At 47.7% G+C, this 24,919-nt stretch overlaps 2 protein-coding genes and 1 long non-coding RNA gene across 9 annotated transcripts in view; 1 reads left to right on the top strand and 2 right to left on the bottom strand.

Moving 5' to 3' along the window:
* Positions 1 to 1,118: 1,118 nt before the first annotated feature.
* Positions 1,119 to 19,715, bottom strand: LOC127483542 (uncharacterized). The gene is made up of 4 exons (XR_007909930.2): positions 19,530 to 19,715; positions 19,321 to 19,427; positions 17,503 to 17,641; positions 1,119 to 1,539 (listed from the first exon to the last, which is right to left on the bottom strand). It is a non-coding gene; the product is annotated as an uncharacterized lncRNA (long non-coding RNA).
* On the bottom strand, positions 14,388 to 16,471 carry CCDC185 (coiled-coil domain containing 185). The gene has a single exon (XM_002717385.5). It carries the CDS (start codon positions 16,395 to 16,397, stop codon positions 14,541 to 14,543), a length of 1,857 nt encoding a protein of 618 aa, XP_002717431.1. The 5' UTR covers positions 16,398 to 16,471; the 3' UTR covers positions 14,388 to 14,540.
* SUSD4 (sushi domain containing 4) overlaps positions 16,543 to 24,919 on the top strand; it is a 153,281-nt gene continuing 144,904 nt past the window's right edge. For 2 of the 7 annotated variants that reach the window (XM_070055370.1, XM_070055361.1), the window contains exons 1-3: positions 16,543 to 16,731; positions 16,865 to 17,096; positions 17,583 to 17,655. In XM_070055370.1, coding sequence (XP_069911471.1) covers positions 17,649 to 17,655 — 7 coding nt within the window. In that variant the 5' untranslated portion in view covers positions 16,543 to 16,731; positions 16,865 to 17,096; positions 17,583 to 17,648. Of the gene's footprint in view, positions 16,753 to 16,864; positions 17,097 to 17,155; positions 17,409 to 17,431; positions 17,656 to 24,919 lie in introns of those variants that run through there. The other 5 variants (XM_070055363.1, XM_070055362.1, XM_070055371.1 and 2 more) reach the window with 5 other exon arrangements.

The following is a 24,919-nucleotide window of genomic DNA, read 5'->3' as shown; positions in this document are numbered from 1 at the left end:
CACCCTGACACAATCAGCCCTTGCAGTGTCAAGATCATTGATCCAGAAGAAGTATTCTGGCGTCTTCTCAGCAAACATGCCACTAATAACAATGATCTCTTACCCTGGTAGAATCCTGTTAACTATCCCAAGTGCTTTCACATCTATTATCTTCGATCCCAACTGTTCCAAAGAGGATTTTTTTTGTTCAAACCTGCAAAAAAAATCACTTCTTCTGGGACTTTTTTTCTACCAGACACAAACAAAAAATGTGTCCAAGCATGGCAGGATTGCTCTTGTGGGCAGAGAGAGGATGGCTTTTCTCCTGGGCCATTGCTTCTGTCTGGGGCTTGGTACAGCACCCCCTACCCTTCAAGCTCTTTCCTCCAAGCTCCTTCAAGAAGAGCCCCTTCTGTTTTCCATGCTACTTTAAACACTTCAAATGCATCTTGGAGGGCAAGCAGTAGCCACACCAGTAGGATGCTTGGGCCAGTCACGTGTGTCCCAGGGAGTGTGTGTGTGTGCATGCCTGTGTGTGTTTGCTGTGGTCCCCAACTGCCCTGCCTGATGAAGGAAGGCACTCTGTGGGAGTCTGTAGGCACTCTGTGGGAGTCTGGCTGTTCGTGTTGATGGTGCCCTTCCAGAAGCCCAAATGTTGGCCGTCCACGTGTCCCCTCTCCATCTCCTTCAATCTGGCTCGGGGGTGCTCCCATTAATATAGGTTATATTAAATAGGCACATTATGTTCCTTCTCGCTCAGCAAGGCTATTTTTCAAACACTAAGCACAAATAATTATTCAAGAAACACTTTGCAAAAACAGCATCGTAGGAAAACTATACAATCCAAAATCTATTTTAAAAGCTTTTACAAAAAAGCAGGAAATTTGAGGTGGGGGCTGGGGGGAAGCAGGTGCTGCATTCTTTTCGTGATAAGTGCCTGTGGGGGTGACTGTGAGGGGAGGTGGCTGCCTGGCTGCTCTCCCATAGAGTGGTGAGAATGTGCCACAGCCTCTCAGCTCTAAATCAAAATGTCCTTAGATTAAAGCAGATCTGGCCACAAAGGTAAGGGGGAAAGGCCTTGTTTCTCTGGCTCTGAGATTGGTAGCAAGTACAATAAGACAAACAGTGAATTTAGCATGTCCTGAGCAACCCACCCCTCTCTGCATTGAACTTACCATTTGACATTTGTGCATGTGACACTGGTAGGCGTTTCAATGGCAAAACAGCACTGAGACTGAATGACAGGCAGGATCTGGGGTGTGGGGGCTCCCCACAATAGCCCTGGAGGAACCTTCTTGAAACATGAGGTCCCTTGCCAAATTCTGCTTTTTTATTTCCTGTGCTTCATGCCCCTGAATCACCAGAATCCCAGTGGAGGGACTCTTGAAGAACAATAGCTGTAGCTGCCAGTTTCTGGAACCTTCTGAGCCAGTTGCTTCGTATACATCGTCTCATTCACCTCACAGCCATCCGGTGAGCTGAGTGCCATTATTTTGCCCATTTTCCAGGTAAGGAAGCTGAGTCTCACAGAGGTTATGTTCCTTGCAGAAGGTCAGTCACCTAGGAAGCAGCAGGGCAGGTGTTTAAACCCAACACCCACTGCCTGTGAGTCTTAGGCTGTACCCCAGACCACACACTGCCTCGTTGTGCCCCTCCTGCTCACCAGCCCCTCCATGGTTACCCTGTCCTGACTTCCATGGCAGAGATAGGCTGTGCATGTGTCCCTGCTTTGCATCAGTGGGATCCTACGGACTGTGTTCCTTTGTGTCTGGATCTTTTACTCGAGGTTAAGTTTGTGAGGTTCACCCGTGTCTCGGAGCAAGGTGTAGACCGTTCTGGCTGCACTATGTGACTGTGCCTGGGACTATGCAGCCACTGTCCATTGCTGGGTGCTGAATGGCTTCCTGTTCTTAGCTATTACACATATATAAACTTTCAAGATTATAAAATACGTGGAAATCATATAATCTGTAAACAATGAGAGTTTTAACAGCTTCCCCCTCCTTTTTTTTTTTTTAACTTCTTTACTGTCTTCCTGATTTTAAAAGCCTTCACTGTTTTATCATTAAAAAATGTTTTCTGCAGGTTTTTGGAAGGAAACAAAGTCTTCCTATTCTAGATCAAGGAAATCCCTTTCTATTCTAAGCTAGTTAATTTTGAAAAAATCCTAAATAGGTATTTTGAATTTCATCAAGTATGTTTTCTCCATCTATTAAAATAACCATATTGTTTTTGATCTTTTAATATACTAATGTAGTGAGTGGTAACTGCATGTTTCTAAAGTTAAGCCTTATATTCCTGGAATAACCCAGCTTACAAATAACATTATCATTTCTCATAAAGTGTAGAATTCATTTTGCTGATATTTGTGTAGGATTATTACCTTTATATACATGAATCTAGTTTTTCTATGATTTTTTCTTTATTGTATTAAATTTTGTGTTTATTATTTAATTATTTGAAAAGCAGAGAGAGAGAGAGACAGACAGACAGACAGACGAAGATCTCTCATCTACTGATTCACTCCTCAAATGCCTGCAACTGCCAGAACTGGGCCAAGCCAAAGCCAGGAGCTGGAAACTGAATGCAGGCCTCCCGTGTAAGTGGCAGGAACCTGACTATTTGAGACATCGCCTTCTGCTTCCCAGGCTACACACAAGCGAGAAGCTGGAATCAGAAGCAGAGCCTGCACTGGCACCAGGCACCCCAGTATGGTCGGCAGCCATCACAGCAGGGATCTCAATGGGTGTTAAGTCAACTTGCTGAACCCAGCACCTGCCCCTCATTATTGCATCTTTGTTGTTGTTTTAGTATCAAAGGTAGAGTGGAAAAACATGTCAAATATGCTTTGGAATGTTGTTTCATTTCTCCCCTCTCAGAGTTTGCATAAGAATGATACATTTTGTGATACATTTTGGTAGGACTTACTTGTAAAATCACCTGTGCCTGTTGATTCTCTGTGGGAAATTTAAACAAGTTTCACTTCACTTATGGGCTACTTGGGCTTTGTAAATTTTTTTTAGTTGATTGTGTTATTTTAAGATTTATTTATTTATTTGAAAGTCAGAGTTATACACAGAGAGAGAGAGAGAGAGAGAGAGAGAGAGCTTCCATCTGATGGTTCACTCTCCAAATGGCTGCAACAGCCAGAGCTGTGCTGATCCGAAGCCAGGAGCCAGGAGCTTCTTCCGGGTCTCCCACACAGATGCAGGGTCCCAAGGACTTGGGCCATCTTCTACTGCCTTCCTGGGCCACAGCAGAGAGCTGGATTGGAAGTGTAGCAGCCGGGTCTCAAACCGGTGCCCTTATGGGATGCCGGCGCTTCAGGCCAGGGCGTTAACCCACTGCGTCAGAGCGCCGGCCCCGTGAGTTTGTTATTTTTAAAAAAAATGTGTTCATTTCTTCTAAGTTTCTGCCTCATTATGCATCCTATGGCATACAGCTTGTTTTACAGTACCCTATCATCTTTTTAGTCTCTGCTGGATCTCTCATTATACCTCTCTTTTTATTTTTAATATTATTTGTGAATCTCTTTCTTTCTTGAACATTTATGCTAGAAACTTTCTTATTTTATTTGTGCGTTCATTTCTATTATATCTTTGTTTTCTATTTCATTAATTTTTGTATTAATAGTTACTTTTCTACTATATTGAATTTATTCTGTTCTTTTTCTAATTTCTGCAAGTTAGGTATTTAGCTCACTAATATTCAGCTTTTGTTCTCATCTGTTAGTATTTGTTTCTCTACATTTCCTCATATTATCTTTTTCTCTGCAGGCTATAAGCCTTGGTTTATGCGATTTTCATTATTTTCCAGTTCCAAATGTTTTTAAATTTCTATTATAAATTTTTTATCCACAAAATACTTAAAAGTAAAGTTTTAAGCTTCTAAGAATATCTCTTCAACTTGAACTTAGTTGCATTGTTTGAGATGCCCAAACCCGTATTGAAGTGCCTGGGTTCAAGTCCTGGTTCTGCTCCCCACTCTCCTGCTAATGCACACTCAGGAAAGCAGAGGTGATAGCCTAAGTATTTGGGTTCTGCCTCTGATGTGGGAGACCTGGATTGAGTTCCCATCTCCTGGGAATGTAGAGAGTTTGAGCCAGCAAGGAAATTCTGGGAATTCTGTCTCTCTCTGTCTCTCAAATAAATAAATTTACAAAAAGCCCCATGTGATTCCTATGGTACTAGTTACTTGAAAACTTTAATGTTTCTTTTATGGTTTATTCCATGCTCAATTTTTATAGATATTTTGTTATTAGGTGGACTCATGTGCTCAATAAGCAAAACTTTTAGTTGTATTTTTAATATTTTGACTAATTTTTGCCTATTAATAAATCCAAGAGATAGCATGACTATCTTCCACTCTGAGGATGAGCTTAATTCCTCTATGTGTTCTATCAAATTTGCTTTATATATGTAAAGATCTAGAATTTACAGTCAGAATTGATTCATCTTCCAGAGGAACTAGGAATTTTTGATATTAGATGGTAGTCTTCTCTACACAATGTTTCAAAAAAAATTTTTTGGGTAGTAAGGCCAATTTTGTTGACAGCAGAAATCTCTTTTTGGTTAAAGTCTGCTTTGTGTATCTTTTGCTTCTAACATTTTTCTGTCCTCATGTTGAAATGTGTCTCAGGTAAGAAGCACATGGCTGAATATTTTAGTATCAGGTATGACAATTTGGGTCTATCATGCTAGCCTGTTAGCATTCATTGCGATGACTGACAGGTCTGTATTCCTTTGTACAATTTGTTTTTGCTTCTTATCTACCCCATTTTGTCCCCTAGGACCATCTTTCTCTTCTTGACTATTAAAGCTTTGTGATTTTTAAAATTTCATTTTAAATCCTACTTCTTTGGAAGTTGTGCCATCCTCTATTTCCCTTCTTTTTTGGTTTCTCTTGAAATTTACCATGTAAACCTACTGAACTCTAACTTTGGCATCTCGGCCCTCCTACCAAACTACACAGCCATTTCTTCTCCCAACGTTCACACTATTGTCCCTTGGTACTTTGATGTTATGCTTTGAAACCCTTGTATTCCCATAGATTAGACATGGAAAGCAGATGCTGTTTTTATTGGCAGGTGTTGCTATCTTTTGTTTCCTGTTCCTTGCATCCTTGCTATTTCCTGCAGGATCACTTCCCTTCCTCCTGGAGGGCATCTTTGAAAAGATCCTTCAGCTGAGTCTGTTGGTAATAAACCCTGCTTCTCTGAAAAAAAAATGTATTTCTCCGTCAGAAGTGGAGCTGTTTCCGCTGTGTGGTGGATGGCTGCTGCGTTCCTTGATACCCAGTAGGTAGCTTTCCTGTCTCCCACCTCTGTCTTTGCTGCTGAGAAAGGTGTGGCAGCTCTACTTGTGCCTTCGCAGGGCAGCGTTTTCTTTTTTAATGTTTGTGAGATCCCCTGCTTGTTTTCGGTGCTCAGCATGCTGTTTTGCATGTGCCTAGGTCTGGGTTTCCTTTCTTTGTCTTGCTTAGAGACCATCACACTGGGTGTCATTGCACTCATTTTTCATCAGTTCTAGAAAATAATCTTTCAATTGGCCTGCCCCCACTTTCTCTATTTCTTTCTATAGACTCTGACTTGATATTGGGACTTCTCACTCTAACTTCCATATTTTTCTAACCTCTCTTTTGTATTGACAACCTTGTTTTTCTCTGCTTCATTCTGGGAAATTTCTACGTATTTAATTTTCTTTTGAGTTGTATTTAATAAGCTATTTATCTCACCATCTGAGTCTTTCTTGATAACAAGGGCTATATTTTTCATTTCCAAAAGTTTTATTTTTCAAATACAGCTAATCATATATGTTATCTACTTCTGCTTGCTAATTTTACAATATTTTAAAGTAATTTATATACGGTTATTCTCTATTCTGATCCTGATGTTTTAGTATTTCAAGCACATATGGGTCTTTTCCCACTGATTATCGCTCAGTGTGATTTGTTTGCTTGTGTGATGATCATTGTGGGCTTGTATTCAGTTGATCTTAATCTCCGGAAAATCTGAGCGCTTAAGGGAAGGATGCTCAACTCCACAGTGGACTGTGTTCTGCCGGGAGCCAGGGACACTATACACCCGGATCATTGTCACCCCTTGAAGGGTCCCTAGTCCCAACTGGGGCTCTCAGAGTTGGCTTCTCCCTCTTGCCACATCTTTATCTGGAACTGGCCACATGCAGTTCTGCCTTATGTGCACTGCTTGTGTGTGTGTGTGCCCCTGTGGAGGTTGCCCTCACTTCCATAATCTCAGCAATGCAAAGAAATAATATTTTATGCACCATGCAACTGTAGAGGTTTGGCCTGTGTTTACATTAATAAAAGGGGGCAAGAACGTGAGAATTCAGCGAGAAGTGGAAACTTTACTGCCTTTAAAGCAACCCTAAGTCAATGCCGGTCATTGTTTATGGCACGGACATCTCATCTTGTGACTGTTCCCTGTCAGTCCTTTCTTCTATCTGGCATCCTAGGTACAGCCTTATCAACACTATCCAATCTGCAGGCTGGACCAAGCATAATGCTTTAGACCAGCAGGATGCCCTAAAGAATAGTTCTTTTTTTAGGATTTATTTATTTGAGAGGCAGAGTTACAGAGAGAGAGGAGAGAGACAGAAAGAAAGATTTTCCATCTGCTGATTCATTCCCCAAATAGCCACAATGACTGGGGCTGACCAGGCTGAAGCCAGGAACCAGGAGCTTCTGCCAGATCTCCCACATGAGTGCAGGGGCCAAGGGACCTAGGCCATCTTCTGCTGCTTTTCCGGGCACATCTGCAGGGAGCTGGATCAGAAGTGGATCAGAAGATCTCTTTCTCTCTCAGAAGCAGAACAGACAGGACTTGAACAGGTGCCCATATGGGATGCCAGTGCTGCAGGCCGCAACTTTAACCTGCTGAGCTACAGTGCCATCCCCTGTAATGAACAGTTCTAAGGGAAGGGCTTATGACTCAAGAGAGTTCAATCCAAGTTTTCTCAGGGAATTTTCCATATTGGAGGCAAAGAAGTCTCTCTTTTTGGATTGCAAAAGGAATGCCTGTGAGTCTGAGGTTTGGGTGGCCAGTTGGAGACGGTCACTTACCAGCCTTGATTGAAACGTGAGCCTATCGCTGAGCTGAGTCCACAAGTGATACATGTGAGGTGATTATGGAGACAGAGGGTGTGTGCCAAGGGGCTTCCAATAGCTGATGGAAGAATGGAATGAAAAGATACCTGCATCTCCCATGGCCTTGCTGAGGGCCCTGGTGCATCTGGACTACTTCAGGGGAACCTCTCTCTGCATGGCTGGGACCAGGCCTGCTAGTTGCTTCTTCACCAGCTCCCACGGCAGTGAAAGAGCCATGGCTTTCAGCAGTTTCCAGGCCCACCCAACCCAAGTGACGGCCCCGTCCAGGGGAACACAAGATTCAGAACTTTCTGGAATGTCCTCCCTCTGAGAATTAGCTCACCTCTACTTAAACCCCCCAAATATAAGCTTGTCAGTGTGTGTGATGCCTGGTTCCTTCCAGTTAGAACAAAAGCAACATGGAAGTGAAACAGTTACTCCTTTTGGAAGCACAGAAAAATTAACTGGAAATAGAACTATTCCAGTTTCAAGCGCTATCGGAAGGGAAATGGGTCTGCTTGTACCTCCACATTGAATTGGAAAATACCCAGAACCGTCTGGCTTTTGAAACAGACAAAATCAATTGGCAAGTGTTTAATGTCCCAAAAACAATTTTTGGAAGCCCATTCTTATTGAAAGACTCTTGATTAGGCGAGGTCTACAAAAAGGAAAAAAAGACAGCTCCACATCCTGCCCATGACATTCCAAACCCGGGCAGCCTCAGTGCCTGAGAATACTTGATTGAGCCAGCCTCTCCCCCTCACTACAGCACTGCTACGGGATCAGAATGCAGCAAGAGCGTTAGTAGGGGCTGGTGCAACATGGAGTTAATTCAGTTCTACAGTCAACAGAGAAGCACTGAGAGCCCCTCGTCAAATTCTTTAAAGCTCCTGAGGTCTCTCAGTTAAATGAAACTAAGACCAGGGACTGCTGTTGTGGCATGGTGGGTTCAGCTGTCCCACATTGGCAATCCCCATGTCAGAGTGCCAATATGAGCCTTGGCTGCTCTGCTTCCTTTTTGGCTCCCTGCTGATGCACTTGGGAAAGCTGTAGAAGATGGTCCAAGTGCTTGGGCTCTTGCCACCCATGTGGGAAGCCCAGATGGAGTTCCAGGATCCTGGCTTTGGCTTGGCCCATCCCCAGCTGTTTGCAACCATTTGGGGAGTGAACCAGGGGATAGAAAATCTTTCTCTGTCTTTCTCTCTCTCTCTCTCTCTCCTTCCCCTTCTCTCTCTTTCTGTAACCCTGCCTTTCAAATAAATAAAACAAATCTCTTTAAAATAGAAACTAAGACCACTATCTTTAAAATTGTGCCATAAAAATAATTTAATATTTGAAAAGTAATGTCATTTGCCACCCATTCCTCCCCAATTCTGAGTATATTTGCAAATCAGAGTGGACAGTGAGAGAGAGAGACAGAGAGAAAGGTCTTCCTTTGCTGTTGGTTCACCCTCCAATGGCCGCCGTGGCCGGCGCACCGCGCTGACCCAATGGCAGAAGCCAGGTACTTATCCTGGTCTCCCATGGGGTGCAGGGCCCAAGCACCTGGGCCATCCTCCACTGCACTCCCTGGCCACAGCAGAGGGCTGGCCTGGAAGAGGGGCAACCGGGACAGAATCCGGCGCCCCGACCGGGACTAGAACCTGGTGTGCCGGCGCCGCTAGGCGGAGGATTAGCCTAGTGAGCTGCGGCGCCGGCCCGAGACTTCTCTTTTCTAAAGTACACATTAATGCTATAAATTTCCCTCTCAGCACTGCTTTAGCTATGACCCATGAATTTAAGATGTTTCATTTCCATTCAGTTTAATATATTTTTATTTCTGTATTTGAATGGCAGAGAGAGAGAGAGAGAGAGAGAGAGAGAGAGAAAACAAAAGAAAGAAAGAAAATGAAGGAAGAAAGGAAGGAAATAAGGAAAAAAAAAAGAAAAGAAGAATGAACCTTCCATATTCTGGTTCACTCCTCAAATGACCACAACAGCCAGAGCTGAGCTGGGTCAAAGGAACTCCATCTGGGTCTCCCACATGGGTGGCAGGGGCTCCAGTCCTCGGGCCATCTTCTGCTGCCTGCCCAGGAGCATTAGCAGGAAGCTGGGTTGGAAGCAGAGTAGCAGGACTTGAACCGATGCTCCACTGTGGGGCACTGGCACCTCAATCATCCACTTAACTTGCTGTGCCACAATGCCTGCCCCATTCAATGTAGTTTTAAATTTCCAGATACTTCCTTTTCTAAAATTTTTTGAAGATTTATTTTTTATGTATTGGAAAAGCAGAGTTACAGAGAGACTAACTTCCTTTTTAGTTCATAGATTTTTAAAAGTAAATTTTAAAATAAAACAAAAGTAAAATTTTGTTTAGTCTCCAAATGTTGGAGGTTTTCCTGCTATCATTCTGTCATTGATTTACAATCTCATTCTATTGCTTTGTGTGATTTCAATTCCTCTAAACCTATCATTCATTTTATGACTCAGGATATGTTCTATTTTGGTATATATGTTCACCAAAACTGGTGTGTGGGGGGAATGTGTGTCCTGCTATTGTTAGAGACCTATAAATGTTGATGAGATCCTATTTGCTGAAGGTGCTGTTGAATTCTATGTTCTTTGTGATTTCTTTGTTTATTTGTTCTATGATTGTTGGAATGGATTTGTCTGTCTTTCCAGTTCTTAGTTTTTGTCTCACATGCTTTGTAGCTCTGTTGTTTGATACACACCTGTTTAGAATTGCTATGTATAATTGGTGGGTGTGCCCATTATAAATTTATGAACCTCTGGCCTATCTCATAGTTTTCACTCTGAAGTACACTGTCTGATTTTTTTTAAAGATTTATTTTATTTATTTGAAAGTCTGAGTTACACTGAGAGAGAAGGAGAGGCAGAGAGAGAGAGAGAGAGAGAGAGAGAGAGGTCTTCTATCCGCTGGTTCACTCCCCAGATGGCCACAATGGCCGGAGCTGCGCCAATCTGAAGCCAGGAGCCAGGAGTCTCCTCCAGGTCTCCCACGCAGGTGCAGGGCCCAAGGACTTGGGCCATCTTCTACTGCTTTTCCAGGCCACAGCAGAGAGCTGGATGGGAAGAGGAGCAGCTGGGACTAGAACCGGCGCCCATATGGGATACTGGCGCTTCAGGCCAGGGCTTTAACCTGCTGTGCCACAGCACTGGCCCCACACTGTCTGATATTAATATACACATCCTTTTACAACTACTGTCTCTTAGTCTGTGGCTATTATAATTTTCTTGATCCAGAATTTTTTCTGTCTTTAGTTTTAGAATTTAGATTTTGATATGCATTATGAATTGTTGTGGGTCTTTGTGGGCTTTGCTTATTTGCCAAACTTTGGAAGGTTTTGGTGATTATTTCCTGTAGTATTTCCAGCCCTGTCCTTTTTTCCACTCTTTTTCTGGGACTCCCATGCTATGAACATTAGATCTTTTGTTACAGCCCCACGGCTCCACGAGGCTCTTTGCTATTTTGGAAAAATAAAATTTCTTTCAAAAGATTGGGTAACTTTATTGTTTATCCTTTCCTCTGTTCCCTCCATTATGTTGTTGAGCCCATTCAACTTATTATTTTTATTTTTTCTATTGTATTTTCCAGTTTTAAAATTTCCAAGGGTGGGCATTTAGCTTAGCAGTTAAGACACTGGTTAAGTTGTCCATGTTCCATATTCCGGAGCCTGGGTATAATATCTGGCTCTAGCTCCTGACTCCAGCTTCTTGCTAATACAAACCCTGGGAGGCAGCAGGTGATGACTCAAGTAATTAGGTTTCTGCCACCCACCTGGAAGGCCTGGATTGAGTTCCTGGCTCCTAGCTTTGAGCCAGATCGGTCCCAGCCACTGTAGGCTTTAGGCAAGTGAACCAGTAGATGGAAGCTATCTTCTCTGACCCCCTGCCTCTCAAATAAACTTAAAAAATCATAACCAAAATTTCCATTTGGTTCTTCTTTATTCCTTTTATTTATTTGCTAAGACTTTTTTGTTTCAAGTATGCTCATAATTGTTGAAGCATTTTATTATGGCTGTTCTAAAATCTTTTTTAGATAACTAAAAATTATCGTCTTCATTTTTGCATCCATTGATTGTCTTTTTCACTCAATTTGAGACATTCTAAGTTTTTGGTGTTGAGTAATTTTCAGTTGAAACCTGGACATTTTGATTATTATAAGGTATCTGGGGGGGGCAGCGCTGTGGCTCAGCAGGTTAAAGCCCTGGCCTGAAGTACAGGCATCCCATATGGGCACTGGTTCGAGACCTGGCTGCTCTTCTTCCAATCCAGCTCTCTGCTTTGGCCTGGGAAGGCAGTAGAAGATGGCCCAAGTCCTTGGGCCCCTGCACCCTTGTGGGAGGCCCAGAAGAAGCTCCTGGCTTCGGATCAGCTCAGCTCCAGCCATTGCAGCCATTTAGGGAATGAACCAGCAGATGGAAGACCTCTCTCTCTCTCTCTCTCTCTCTCTCTGTAACTCTGTCTTTCAAATAAAGATAAATCTTTTTTTTAAAAGGTATTTGGTTCTTACTTAAACCTTCATTTTCATCTATCTTCCTCTGAAACCACTCCAGAAAATAAAGGGGTGTGTGTGTTGCTATCATTACTGCTGGACAGGGGTGGGAGTCTTTGCCCCAACCCGGGTCCCTACTGATAGCTTTCTGGGTGGGAGGGTTAGGACTACCTTATGATTGCCCCCTTGTGGTCTCTATTGATACCATGAGGTTGTGGGGAATTGATGAGAAGAAAAGATAGATGACTTTGTTACTTCTGGGTGCTGATAAAAGTCTTAACTGTCCCCTTGGCTTCCTGTATCACCACCCAGTGGGAAGGGGGCAATAAACACTTGTGGAGGTAGTGATTATCTAGGCTCCCATTGACATTGCTAGGGCGGAGGAGAGAGCACCTTGGTTCTGCCTGGTGAGGGTAGAAGTTGAAGATCCCTACTCAGTCTTTGCTGGCATGAAGAAGGGTAGAAACACAGTTCTTTCTTTGGTGTTTGGCTGCTGTAGAGAAGTTATTATCTAAATGGTTTCCAGCTTGTTGGGCTGCTTTTTCCTGGTCCTTCGGCTGGAGAGAACAGGCTTCCATTGGCTTCTGTTGGAACTTTTTTGTCTACACTTCGTGTTTTGAGGTTGTGAGTTGCTTCAATTCTAGATCTGGCCTATGTGCAGCAAAAAAGAAACCAAACCACCGTGTGGCTCCTTGGGTATTGAGAGCATCCATCAGCCTCTCTCCACCTTCCAAAGCCTTCTCCTGTTTGTTTCATGTATAATGTTCAGGGGTTTTTGTTGCAATTAAGGGAAGGATAGGGAAAAGCTGGTCTATGTCACTTCTGTCAGCTTCATTTTGTGTACTTACTTCTATACTTGATTTTAGCCCAAAGGCTGAGAAGTGATGTGTAATTACTTCTATGGGTAATATGTATAAAGGGTTGGATATAAGAATGATGTTCTGTGGTCCTTGGAGCAAAGACCATTCGGGTAAAAGGCCCAGTATGCAGATGTGGGGTCAAAACGTGCTGCTCAGTGGCTTTGATTCCCACTGTCCTTTGCCCACCATCTGAGGCATGAGTAAAAAAGGCTCACATCATGATCCTGGCCTCAGGCAGGATGCAGTCTACTCAGGAAGCCACGTTGTGGGCTGCAAAATGGACATCCACAACGAAGCAGCAACTGGCGAGTGCTCACCAGGCTGTGCGGCTTCTCAGAGGAGAGGGACGTCAGGGTGGGTGGCCAGGAAAAGGCAGAATGGGAATGGGCTCAGAGAAGCCAGAGTTGGCTATGCTGCAAGGAGACAGCCAGTGAAAAGGTGTCCACATAGGGGAGCTCGGGCCTGGCACAGACACAGGCTCAGTACTGGTAACAGTAAAAGCCACAGAATGCGATTACAGGGTCTCCATTAAGCGCTGGGCAACATGCCAAACTCCTAGCACGGATTGTTTTCTTTAATCATCCCTAGAATGTGCCTTTGTATTTTACAGAAGAGGATGCTCAGGTTCAGAGAGCTAACTTCTTGAATCCCACACAGGTATATTGAGAAAGAGCACCTAGAGTCATACCAAGGGCTGGGCTAAACAGCGTAAGCATTACCCTAGAATACCCGGGGTTGCACATTGCATTTGGCTAGAACAGAGCACTAACTTGGTCAAGGAGAGAGCAAGGCTGGGAATGGAGGTGAGATATGTGAGCCCTTACGTTTTTTGAGCAAGAGGTATCCTTGAACATTTTTGAGCAAAGGAGTGAGGGCCCTCCAATAGGAGTCCGTAGGGCTAGCAGGTAGAGGGGTCCCAGGTAGGAGGAGAGAACAGAACGGGGAAGAGGGCCTGGTTCCATCATAAGGGCTGAGAAAATGGACCTCACACCGACCTGGCACGGAACCCCGAGTCAGGCTACCTACCCCTAATGCAGCTTCACAGTTGCAGGTGGAACAAAGATCTGCCAGTGGGGCGTATTCACTCTCTCTCTCTCTCTCTCTCTCTCTCTCACACACACAAACACACACACACACACGTTACATCTGGGGCTTTTTAAAGAGAGCACAGAGATTTTCCATAGGACTCTAAGATAGAAGATATGATGGCTTAATTTCCGTTTGTGCGTTCCTGGTTTTTAAAACACCGTGCTGCTGAGTCACGTTTCGTTCTTCCTTCCCAGCCAGGTTAGGTTACTTAGGCACAACACGGGCAGAATGACGTCACATGCCTTCTTCAGAGGCACAAGAGAGGGGAAGAGGAAGATTCTAATGGAATGTTGTTGCATAAGACTGAACAGATTGATCAAAAGAACAGAACTCCAAGCCAATGGACGCCAGTGGCACTGATGGAATCGTCCACACTTGCTGTCTATCCAAGGAGGCACAGCCAAAGGAGTTTACAATCTGCGGAGATCTGTGGAGCCACCTTTCCAAGCATGGTTCACAGAACATCAGTTCCATGTCCCATGTTTTGCAACAAACACTAGGTTAAACGAGTAAGTTTTTTTTTTGTTGTTGTTTTGTTTTGTTTTAACTGCAGGCCTTTTCAGAGTTCTAAAATTTTACAGTGGCTTTGTGAACTACCAAGAGGGAATCCCAAATCCTCCCACCACAGCCCTATCTTGTTTTCTTGGAAATTTCTTGCAACCCTCTAGGATAGGAAAAGACCAGAACAGGACACAGAACTGCCTCCCAGACGGCAGATTCTTCTCTGTGTCTACCGTGTGCTTCCAAGAGCGCTGGAGAGCTCAGTGAAGATTTTCTATGCAAATTCAAATTTGCAAAGCCAACTACTTTTCTTAAAAACGCGCCGATTTCGCTCCCCAACCCGCTACACTATCTAAGTGAATCAATAAACTAGCTCATGAGAGGAAATTGCAGCTATTTTATGTACTTTTAAAAAAATCAATGCTCAGTTATAATCAGATTATAAAATGAGCCGCATGGTCACGTGTCTTTCTGGCTGCTGGGGCTGCAAGCGGATGGTCCTCGGATTGTGCTCAGTAGCGCCCCCTCTGCGACCCGACGCGCAGCTGCGCCTCTGGTGCCAACCGATCGAAGCGGCTGTCCTGGAGCTCTCTCGAGTCGCTCCCCCTGGGGGCCCCAGAGCCCTTCGGGAAGTCCTGGGAGGCGAGCTGTTTCCCTCGGGATATCTGCTCCATCCGCTGCTCCTTCTTCTTAATGGCCTCCTTGATGCCCTCGACGTGGGACTTCTCCTCCTTCTCGGCTCTCAGCTTCAGGACCAGGTGGTTCTTCTCCCGCAGGGCGTTGAGCTCGCGGAGGTGCTGCGCCTTGTCCCTGGCGGTCCTGTGCGCGTGGCTCCTGGCCTGCCGGATCTTCTGGTCGGCCAGCTCCACCAGCACCCTCTTGCGCGCCTTCGTCTGCTCCTCGGCCTCTCCCGCGCGCCACCTGACCTGCTGCAACTGCTCTGCCTCCTTCCGGGCCTTCTCCCTCAGCTCCCGGTACCGCTCCTTAATCAGACACTGCTGGACCTCTTGAGACCGCTGGCAGCTCTGCTCCAGCGACAGCTTCCGGAGGAGCTCCTCGGCCTTGACCTGGCAGTCCAGGAGCACTTTGCGAGCCTGGTAATTGACGAGGGAGCTCAAGTTGGTCTGCTGGACCTTCTTCTGGCCCTCGGCGGCGTGCAGGTGCCTCTTGTGGGAGGCCTCCTCCAGCCTCCGCTGCAGCTGCAGGCCGCTCTGCTCCCGCAGCCGCTGCGCCTGCCTCTCCTGCTCCCGCAGGCGCTGCACCTGGCTCTGCTTGCGCTGCTCGGCCAGGGCGCGCGCGCCGTCCGGTTTCTCCTGGCGCTGGTTCTCCTGGTCCTCGGGCGGCGCCCTCCAGCGGCTCTCCGCCGGGGGCGCGTTCTTCCCGGGGCTGCTGCGCCGCCGGCCGTGGGGCTCGCGGCCCGGGCGAGTCTTGCGCGGCTCCTTCTCCTGCCACTGCTCCTGGCTCCGCTGCAGCAGCAGCTGGCGCTCCCGCTCCAGGGTCACCTGGACCTTCTGGTCCGAGAGCTTCAGCTCCTCCCACGCGACTGCCGCCTGCTGTTGCAGCTCCCGCATCCTCTGCGCCTTCTTGAGTCGGGTCAGCACCAGGGCCACGATCTTCTGGTCCCGCGAGGACATCACCGCCTCCTGCAGGGTGCTGGTGAGCGCCTGGCTGTGCTGGTTCTGCGTGTCTCTGCTGGACGCCGAGGGCTGCGAGCCCGGACTACCCGCCGATTCCACCCGCTCGCTACTGTCCCTCTTTTGAGGGCGCACACAGGCCGAGTGCGTCCCGAACTCCTGGGAGGGCGCAAAAGACTTCTCCGTGGGAACTGGGGAAGAGGACCAGAGACCCTCGTGGCCGCAGACCCCTGCTGCCCACTGGTCTCCACTCGGTGCCACGCTCGCGAGAGTGTAAGCGCCCTCGGGGTACGGCGGTGGCGAGTCCCCCTGGGCCGGGGTGTAGCGCGGGAAGGGCTGCGACTGTTGGGGCTGCAGGGGGGATGGCTGTGGCCAGGCCGCGCTGGACTTGCTCCGGGTCTCGCTCCAGGCCTCTTCTAGGCGCCGGCTGCGGGGCGGGTGCATCCTGGCGCGGTCGAGCGGCCTCGGCGCCACGTCGGTGAGGCTGCGGCTTTCCCTTGGTGAGGCACAGTACGCGCGCCCGCGAGTCCGCGCTGATGGTGAGGAGCTCCGGTGCAGCCAGGGGGCCGCCGCCTCCCTCTCGGCGCCCGCAGTCTTGGCCCAGGAGTCCAGGGCCGGCTCGGCCCCGGGTCCCGGCCCGCCCAACCTCGCCGGGGACGCGCGTCCTCCGCGGGGTGGCCGCGGCTCCCAGAGGTCGCGATAGGGCGGCGAGGTGAAGTTGCTGAAGCCCGCCATGCTCCCTCCGGGCGCGCCGTGCGTCTGTGCCAGGGTCCCGGGGCTCCCAGGGTCGCTGCGGCACCGGCCCCGCCCTCCGCTCCCGGGGACCAGGTCGCCTGTGACGCTCCCGCCACTTCACAATGCGCCTGGCACCACCAGGTCCCCGCAGCCCTCGGCTCAGGCAGCGCGCCACCCGCCCTGGACCTGGCCAGCGCCGCGCAGAATTCAAGGGGCAGAGGAATTTGTAGAAAACCAAGGGTGGCATTTGTAGGAAACCAGAGGGTGCACAATGGCACCACCACTACCACGGAGCTTCAGGCGGGAAGCTGCATGCGCGTTTGCACGCTCTAAAGTAGTCGTTAAGAGAGCCTGGGTGAAAGGGCCACCCTCAGAGGAGAGCGCGGTGGGGGCGGGGGAGGTCAAAGGGCCGGGGTAGGGGGTGGGAGTGGAGGCCTCCCCTGAGTCGCTGTCCCTTCCTCGCGCAGAGCTACAAGGCACTCGGATGAAGCCGCCGAGAAATCACGTTAATTAATACACGCACCACCGTTTTAAGTCAGGCGCCAGCGCAAACTACGCTTCAGTGTTGACTTTCTTAAACATGAGAGCAGGAAAAAGGCGAATTTTCCCCCTTGTATAGCGATGACTGCTTTTGTACAAATATAAACGCCGTGTGCTCATTCTGAAGTAGCCTCAGTGAGCACCGATGCGGTAACCAGGGTGAGTTGGAAGCCCCCATGTCCTCCTACTTGTCAATCAAACCACCTCCTGTCCCAGGATCTAATGGACGGGACCGGGACCGGCATGAAGATATGGAGATTAAGCTCCACGTGGGGTGTGTGAAGGTCCCATAGCGTTCCCAGATGGCTTCTCACCTGCAGAGGCCCCCTTCCTACCTCACAAAAGAGGCCACCTGGGGGGGAGCCCCCCCAGCTAGAGGTGCTGCACAGGTGTCCTCTCTTCCCACGGTCCTCCAGCCCACTGCCCACTCGCGCTGGGAGTTTCTCTGTGGGGCAGCCCATGCTCACACCTGTGTGTTCACTTTCTCACCTTCTGAGTGAATCTGTCACCCTGCATACCTTCTATGTGTGTGCACATAGAATGCTTGTCTGTGTGAGACACTCACCCACATCCAGCGCCACGAGGAAATCACATTCATTTCTCAGGCTTTTTCTCAGACTCTTTTTTCCTTTCCATGGCACCCAGGGTTCGCTGGAAGAGCGCTGGACTCGGTGAAGCACAGGTGTTTGAACCTCCTCTGCTACCTGTGTGATGTGGGGTAAGTAGCTTCCTGACCCTCCAGTTTTGGAAGGGTAGAGTGGGAGGGTTGGGTGGCTCTCCAAGGCTGCTGAGGGCTGATGGAGCCGTCCAGTTAGGCTTAGATTCAAAGTCTGAAGACTTAACTATATGGATTTCCACAAATTTCTATAGACTCTAAGCTTAAGAAAAGACAAATAGAATTAACATAATCCTAAAAAAAATAACTTGAGGTTAACGATGGCGTGCTAAAGAGGGGCGACTGGCAGGCTCTGTCGTGTCCACACTGGATCCTGGCTAAGTCACTTTCCTTCTCTGTGGCTTCTATGTTCTGAATGGTGATGCCTACTCCCCTCCACGCTTCATGTGTTGAAGACTGATCACTGACATCAAGCTGTTAAGAGGTGGGGCCCTGGGACAGCGGATGGCACAGTGGTCAAAACCCTGCTTGGGACGCTGGAATCCCATATCAGAGTGCCTGGGCTCAAGTCCCAGCTCTGCCTCTGATCCAGCTGTCTGCTCACGCTCACCCTGGAAGGTAGAAACCTGGGTCCCTGCCACCTGTGTGGGAGATCTGGTTTGTGGTCTGGGCTCCTGGCTTTGGCCTGGCCCATCCTTGGCTGTTGTGGGCATTTAGGGGATGAATCAATAGGTGGAAGATCTCTATTTGTCTCTGCCTCCCTTTCAAATAAATAAAAAAGTTTGTAAAATACTCATCCATGGGATTAATGCCCTTTTTAAAGGGACCCTGGAGAGCACCCTCATTCCTTTTGCCATGCTATGACAGTGAGAAATTTGCTGTGTGTGTGCCAGCAAGGGGGCTCTGATGGACACCACACCTGCCGTGCCTGGGCCCTGACCTTCCCAGCCTGCTTTCTCATGCTTGTTTATACATCGCCCAGTTGTGGCATTTTGTTACAGCAGCTCCGAGTGAACTAAGATGGGAATGAAGAAAGCTCTGGACAGCATTCTTCCAGCATGACTGCTCCTTAGAGAAGGAATCAGTATTTACTGATCACTCACATCTCTGACAGCAGTGCCGGGCTAGGCAGGGCCAGTAGGACCAATAACACTTTCCCTAGGACCATTCTGTGATGCGGCCATACTAACTGACGTCACTAAACATCCCTGGGTCAATTTTTGGGCTTCTGACTCTGGATTCCCTTCCCTTTCCATATCATGGCGCCTCTTGGGAAATGCACTTTGGATTGAGATAGGCTTTTAAGAAAATTACGATCAGCTGTTTGTCAGTGGGTCACCATCACCATGTCCTTGAAGCCACCTGGTAGCTGGCAGCCTTAGCTACAGTGACTGGGCCATCCCAAGGGGCCGCTCTGCCAGGATGGGGTCTCTACAGCACCCATTGGCACATCTCTAGCTGAGAATAAGAAGCTGCTTCTGCTCTTGATTTCTGGTATTACCACTTATATCCTTTTGGAGTTATTTTAATGATTACAGTTCTTAATAGGAAGTTAATATTTTTAAGACAATAACCCAAACTTTCAATGGGATCATGGAATTTTTTCAAGTTAGGAAAGGTCTGGGCATGCATTGTGTTGTGTTGATAGGTGAGCATCTTATTGCTGTATTAGAGCTTTATAAAATATTTTGTGCAGACAAGTGTGGCCCTGGCCAGTTCTCAGGCCACTTCCTGTCATGGAGAAGCAGTGTCGGTGAGCGAGCTTACCACCTTGAGAGCCAGCAGACCTGCCCCCAGCCAGCTCAGCTACCCTCTGAGTCCCCTTCGGCAGCCTGTCCAGTTTTTGTTTCTTCATCGTTGTGGGAGGTGATCTCCTACAGCCCCAGAGGTAGCAAAAGAAAAGGTACAATCTGGTAAATTCTCCAGTATTTTTTCTGTAAAACAAAAAAATGAGCTCACGTATGAAAACTGCTTACAGCAGTGCCTGGCATGTGGTGGCTGTGTTATAAACACCTGCCCCTAGAACCATCATTATGCCAGCAGCACTGAACCATGGCCACGTAGAGCTGAACTTAAAGATTTAGTCTGGGGCACGGCCAGAAGTGGAATCCAAAGGCTCAGACTCCCAGTTCAGGGCTTATTGGTGTCATACTACCTCCAGGGGTTCTCAGAATCCACTGTAGAATTGTGTCACTCACCTACCTCGATTGCGATGGAATAAAGGACACAGCCCTAATGTCACAATGCACAAAGCATCTGGGCTAGGATTAGAAAGACAACACTGCTAGGACAAACAGATCCAGACGACAGATGCAGCAGGTGGCTGAACAGTCACCTTACAGAGTTCCCAAGGGAAGAGAGGGGTTTATTCTTTTATTTAAATATTTGTTGATTTATTTGGGCCGGTGTTGTGGTGTAGCAGATAAGGCTGCCTCCTGAGATGCTATTGTCCCCTATGGGCACTGGTTCATATCCTGCTTGCTCCACTTCCAATCCAGGTTCCTGCTAATGGCCTTGGAAAAGCAGAGGAAGATGGCCAAAATGCTTGGGCCCCTGCACCCACATGGGAGACCTGGATGAAGCCCCTGACTCCTGGCCTTAGCCTGGCCATTGTGGCCTAATGGGGAGTAAACTAGCAGATAGGTATGTGTGTGTGTTTCTCCCTCTCTGTCTTAAATGATTATTTATTTATTTGAAAGTCAGAATGACAGATAGAGGAAGAGATCATCCATCTGGACTGGTCCAAGAGCCCGGAACTCCATCTGGGTCTCCCAAGGACTTGGGCTATCTTCTGCTGCTTTCCCAGGCACATTGGTAGGATTCTGGATCAGAAATGGAGTGGTCTGGACTTGAACTGACCCTTTGTTCTATCTGTGTTGCCCATAAGGAAAAGCTTTGTAAAGGTTGACATTGGAGCTAAACCTGGAAGGTCAAAATTAAGATTTCACCAAATGGGGGTGAGCACTAACACACACCTGGCTGAGGAGGCTATGTGGGCTGCAGTGTGGAGCTTCAGACGCCTGGCACGTTGCACTCCTATGTGGTTTGTGCAGTGGGGGTATGGGGAGTACGCGCAGTAGAGTGCCAAGTGATGAGGCCAGACAGGTGTCCTGGGTGCAGATCCTATAGGGCCTTGAATGCCAAGCCGAGGAACATGGGCTTCCTCCTACAGGCAGCTGAGTTCCAGCTGTGTCCAGAAGAGCTCCAGGATCCCTTGGGGCTGCTTTGCCCCCCCCCCCCCCCGCAAGAGGGAGTGGCCTCTGTCCCTGCTTTATCACGAGCAGTTTAGCTTTGATCTGTTCTGTATCCTGGGACTCCTAATAATAGCTCATTGAAAAAATTCATTTTCTTCTGCTTCTGAGAAAGGTTTGACATCTGTTGTGCAGCTAAACACAGGGAGTCGATGAAAGCCTTGAAACTAGCAGTGTGACCTGTTGGGGTCTGTATTTTGAATACTCACCCTGACAACAATGAGCAGGTGAGCTAGGGGCCTGGCTCAGTAATCCAGTGTGTGGGCAAACCAGAGCAAAGGGCAAGGGGGACTGGAAGGGGTCAGAGGGACAGTTCAGAGGTCCAGGGACCACGGCCCAGAGAAAGGATTCTGAGTGCCTGGGCAGATGGTGAGTGGCAGTGGCAAAAATCTCGAGTGCCCGTAACCTTGGGAACAGTGATCTTGGACATCAGGTAAAGAAAGTCTGGGACAAGCCAATGAAACGTGGAGGAGAAACTTTCTCTTCGAGGGGACTCGTGCGGAGGCGCTGGGGCTCAGAGCAGGACAGTGCCGAGCTGAGCAAATCCTGCTCCTCTACATCTTCAGGTTAAGACCCCCTCCCCCGGAGGATCACCAGCTTGGAAGCCGCATCAGCTCTTCCGAGGGCCAGATGAAAGAGATGTTTTGCAAATGCTAAGCTGCCAGGCCTTCGCTCGATACCAAGAACAATCATTTTTATTCGGCAGGAAAGTCCTCAGTGTGTTACACTGGATGCCTCAGAATGTGGACTCTCTGCCAGATGAAGACCTGAGCCTCTTCTCTTAGTGTGTCGGAGACTTGGAAAACATTGCAGAAATGTCCAGTTAATCTCCTGGAGAGAAATGTGCTCTGTGCCCTTCCTCAGAAGGGGCTGTTTGCCATCGTCGTGACTTTAAACTTCATCTTCCAGTGTAGCTCCTCATTCTCGGATGGGGCAAAGGGGCGAACACAGCAAGAGGGACCTTGTCGTGCACGGAAACACACAGGCATATGATAACGTAATTTATTTATGAAATATTATCACAAATAGATTGTAATGTTAAATATAGTAAAAGGGATACCTAGTGAAAACTTGAAGAAATAGTACTTTTTTTTAAAAAGACTTATTTATTTATTTGAGAGGCAGAGTTACAGACAGAGGGAGAGACAGAGAACGAGAGGTCTTTGATCCATTGGTTCACTCCCCAGATGGCTGCAACGGCCAGAGCTGAGCCAATCCAAAGCTGGGAGCCAGGAGCTTCTTCCTGGTCTCTCATGTGGGTGCAGGGCCCAAGCACTTGGGCCATCCTCCATTGCTTCCTCCCAGGCCATAAGCAGAGAGCTGGATCAGAAGAGGGACAGCCAGGTCACAGGTACACGCATGGGATGCTGGCACCACAGGTGGAGGCTTAGCCTACTACGCCACAGCGCTGGCCCTGAAATAGTTGCACTTAACAAATACAATTTGGGGTCACTTCTTCTTCCTTAACATAATAGAGACATCACACAGAATACTTTTTATTTTTTAATTTTAAAATATGCTTTGTTGAAACTTTTGAAAAAATGTGTGAGTCATTTAAAGTGCTTTGTGTTTTTTCTGTTTTGCTAAAATTGAACCTGGAGTTTTGAACATCAAAGGAAATTTGTTGTTCAGAAAGATTCCGGTGAGGGGAAATAGGGCTACAATAGAAGTCTGGTGATGGATGGTTTGCAGTGAGTGCTGACTGCGCATATATTGTAATATGTTGTGCATCATGAATCTTTGCTGATGTTATCAGCAGGGTAGGGCACCCTCAGCCTACTACCCCTGCAGACTGTACCCACCAGGCTTATGCCAGGGAAGGATTTCTGAGGGCAGCTCACAATGCTCTTTGCACTCAGTGTGCCCACCAGCGCAGCCCCAGGCAACCATGAGTGACTCTGTGCTCCTAGCAAGCACCCCTGTCTACAGGAACCTTACGAGGCACCGTTGTCCACCTGTCTGTGACTGTGTATGGCCACCTTTGGGGACAGTCACTGACTGAACTCATCTCTGCACGAACGGGGCTCCTTCTTCAAGTCTTGGCTCTTGGGGAGCCTTCCCTGATCCCCCTGACCCAGTGAAATCCCCTGCTCCACGCTCTCATAGCCCCTCTCCTTGGGAGGGTATATTTCATTGCAGACCTACATTTGGGGATTCTGTGGAAATTTGATTAATGAGGTCCTCCTACAGTAGGTTCTAGAAGAGGATGGGCCCTGCCTACTTTGGTCACTACTACTCACAGTGCCTGCCACATTGTAGGCCTTTGGTAATGTTTGTGGAATTAATGGAAAAAAATGGTTGCACTAAAAATTCCTGGTGTCTCCCACCACTAAGCCCTCAGTGATGGACACCAGTGCTTCTGTTTGTGTACAGGAACTACTACTGGATTCCCAGTCTTTCCTACCCAACTCAAGTGCCCCCAGCCATACCTTTGCGCATTCATTTTTTTTATTATTTTATTTATTTGAAAGGTAGAGTGACAGAGAGGGACATACAGAGAGAGAAAGATCTTCTATCTACTGGTTCACTCTCCAGATGACTGCAACAGCCAGGGTTGAGTCAGGCTGCAGCCAGGAGCGTCTGGGTCTCCCACATGAGTGGCAGGGGTCCAAGCACTTGGGCCGTCTTTTGCTGTTTTCCCAGGTGCATTAGCAGGGAGCTGGACCAGAAGCAGAGCATCTGGGACTCCAGCTGGTGCTCCAACATGGGATGCTGGCATCACAAGCAGTGGCCTGACACTGCACCACCACTGGGGCCTGTTCATTCTTTATCCTTGTTCTCTGCCCTTACAGAGTAGACAAGGCTAAGGTCATCAAAGTGAACATTATCAACTTTGCCTTCCCCTGGGCCTTCACTCGTTTTGTTTTTCCTGTCTGATACACAGGAGAAGTTGTCCCCGCCCCTTGCCAAAGCCAGACAAGGCCCCTTTCTCTGATTCTGTCCTGCTACCCTCCCCCGGCCATTCTCCATCCTGCATCTTCTCTTGCTTCCTCTTCCTCCCTCCCAGGAGCTCCTTCCTCTCCCCTTGTGACCATGCTCAGGTGACTTCAACACTCCGTGCCCTTTGCAGTTTATGTCTAACTTTACTTGATTTTGATTAACATAGGCACACCTGGCCAGAGGCTTCAGTACTGGCCAGCAGAGCTCTAACGTGAGCTCTGAGCTCACATTACTTAGGATAGAATAAATTATGGTCTCACCAACTCCTAACCATAAGACCTTAGGCAAAGCATTTAAGTTCTTTAAGTGCTGAAGTTTTTCATATAAAATTGTGATAATGGATGGTCAGCGCTGTGGTATAGCCTTCTAAGCCTCTGCCTGCAGCACCACCATCCCATATGGGTGCCAGTTCTAGTCCCGGCTACTCCTCTTCTGATCCAGCTCTCAGCTACGGCCTGGAAAAGCAGCAGAAGATGGCCTAAGTGCTTGGGCTCCTGTACCCACATGGGAGAACTGGAAGAAGCTCCTGGTCCTGGCTTTGGATCAGCCCAGCTCCAGCCATTGCGACCATTTGGGGAGTGAACCAGTGAATGGAAGACCTTTCTCTCTGTCTCTCTCTGTGTGTGTGTGGTTCTGCCCCTCAAATAAATAAATAAATAAATAAATAAAATCTTTAAAACTAAAATGAAATAAAATTGTGATAATAGTACAAACAAGTAGAGATAGTTCATAGTGCATAATTTTTAAAAGATTTATTTATTGTATTTGAAAGACAGAGTTACAGAGAGAGAGACCTTCCATCTGCTGGTTTACTCCCTAAATCGCTGCAATGGCTGGAACTGGGCCAGACTGAAGCCAGGAGCCAGGAGCTTCTTCTGGGTCTCCCACATTGGGGCAGTGGCCCAAGCACTTTGGCCATCCTCTGCTGCTTTCCAAGGCTACTAGCAGGGAGCTAGATCAGAAATGGAGCAGCTGGGACTCGAACCAGCACTTATATGGGATGCTGGCACCACATGTGATGGCTTAATCTACTACGCCACAGTGCCATCCCCTAAAACTCCTTTTTAAAAACTATTTCTAAAGTTAGTATTTCTTTTTTTTATAAAAAGGTTTATTTATTTGAAAAGCAGAATTACAAACAGCAGGAGAAACATGGAGAGAGAGAGACTATCTTC

Source organism: Oryctolagus cuniculus, chromosome 13, assembly GCF_964237555.1.
Source record: "Oryctolagus cuniculus chromosome 13, mOryCun1.1, whole genome shotgun sequence".
NCBI lineage: Eukaryota > Metazoa > Chordata > Mammalia > Lagomorpha > Leporidae > Oryctolagus > Oryctolagus cuniculus.
The sequence above is the reverse complement of the archived record's forward strand: the minus strand, read 5'-3'. Positions and strand labels throughout refer to the sequence as shown.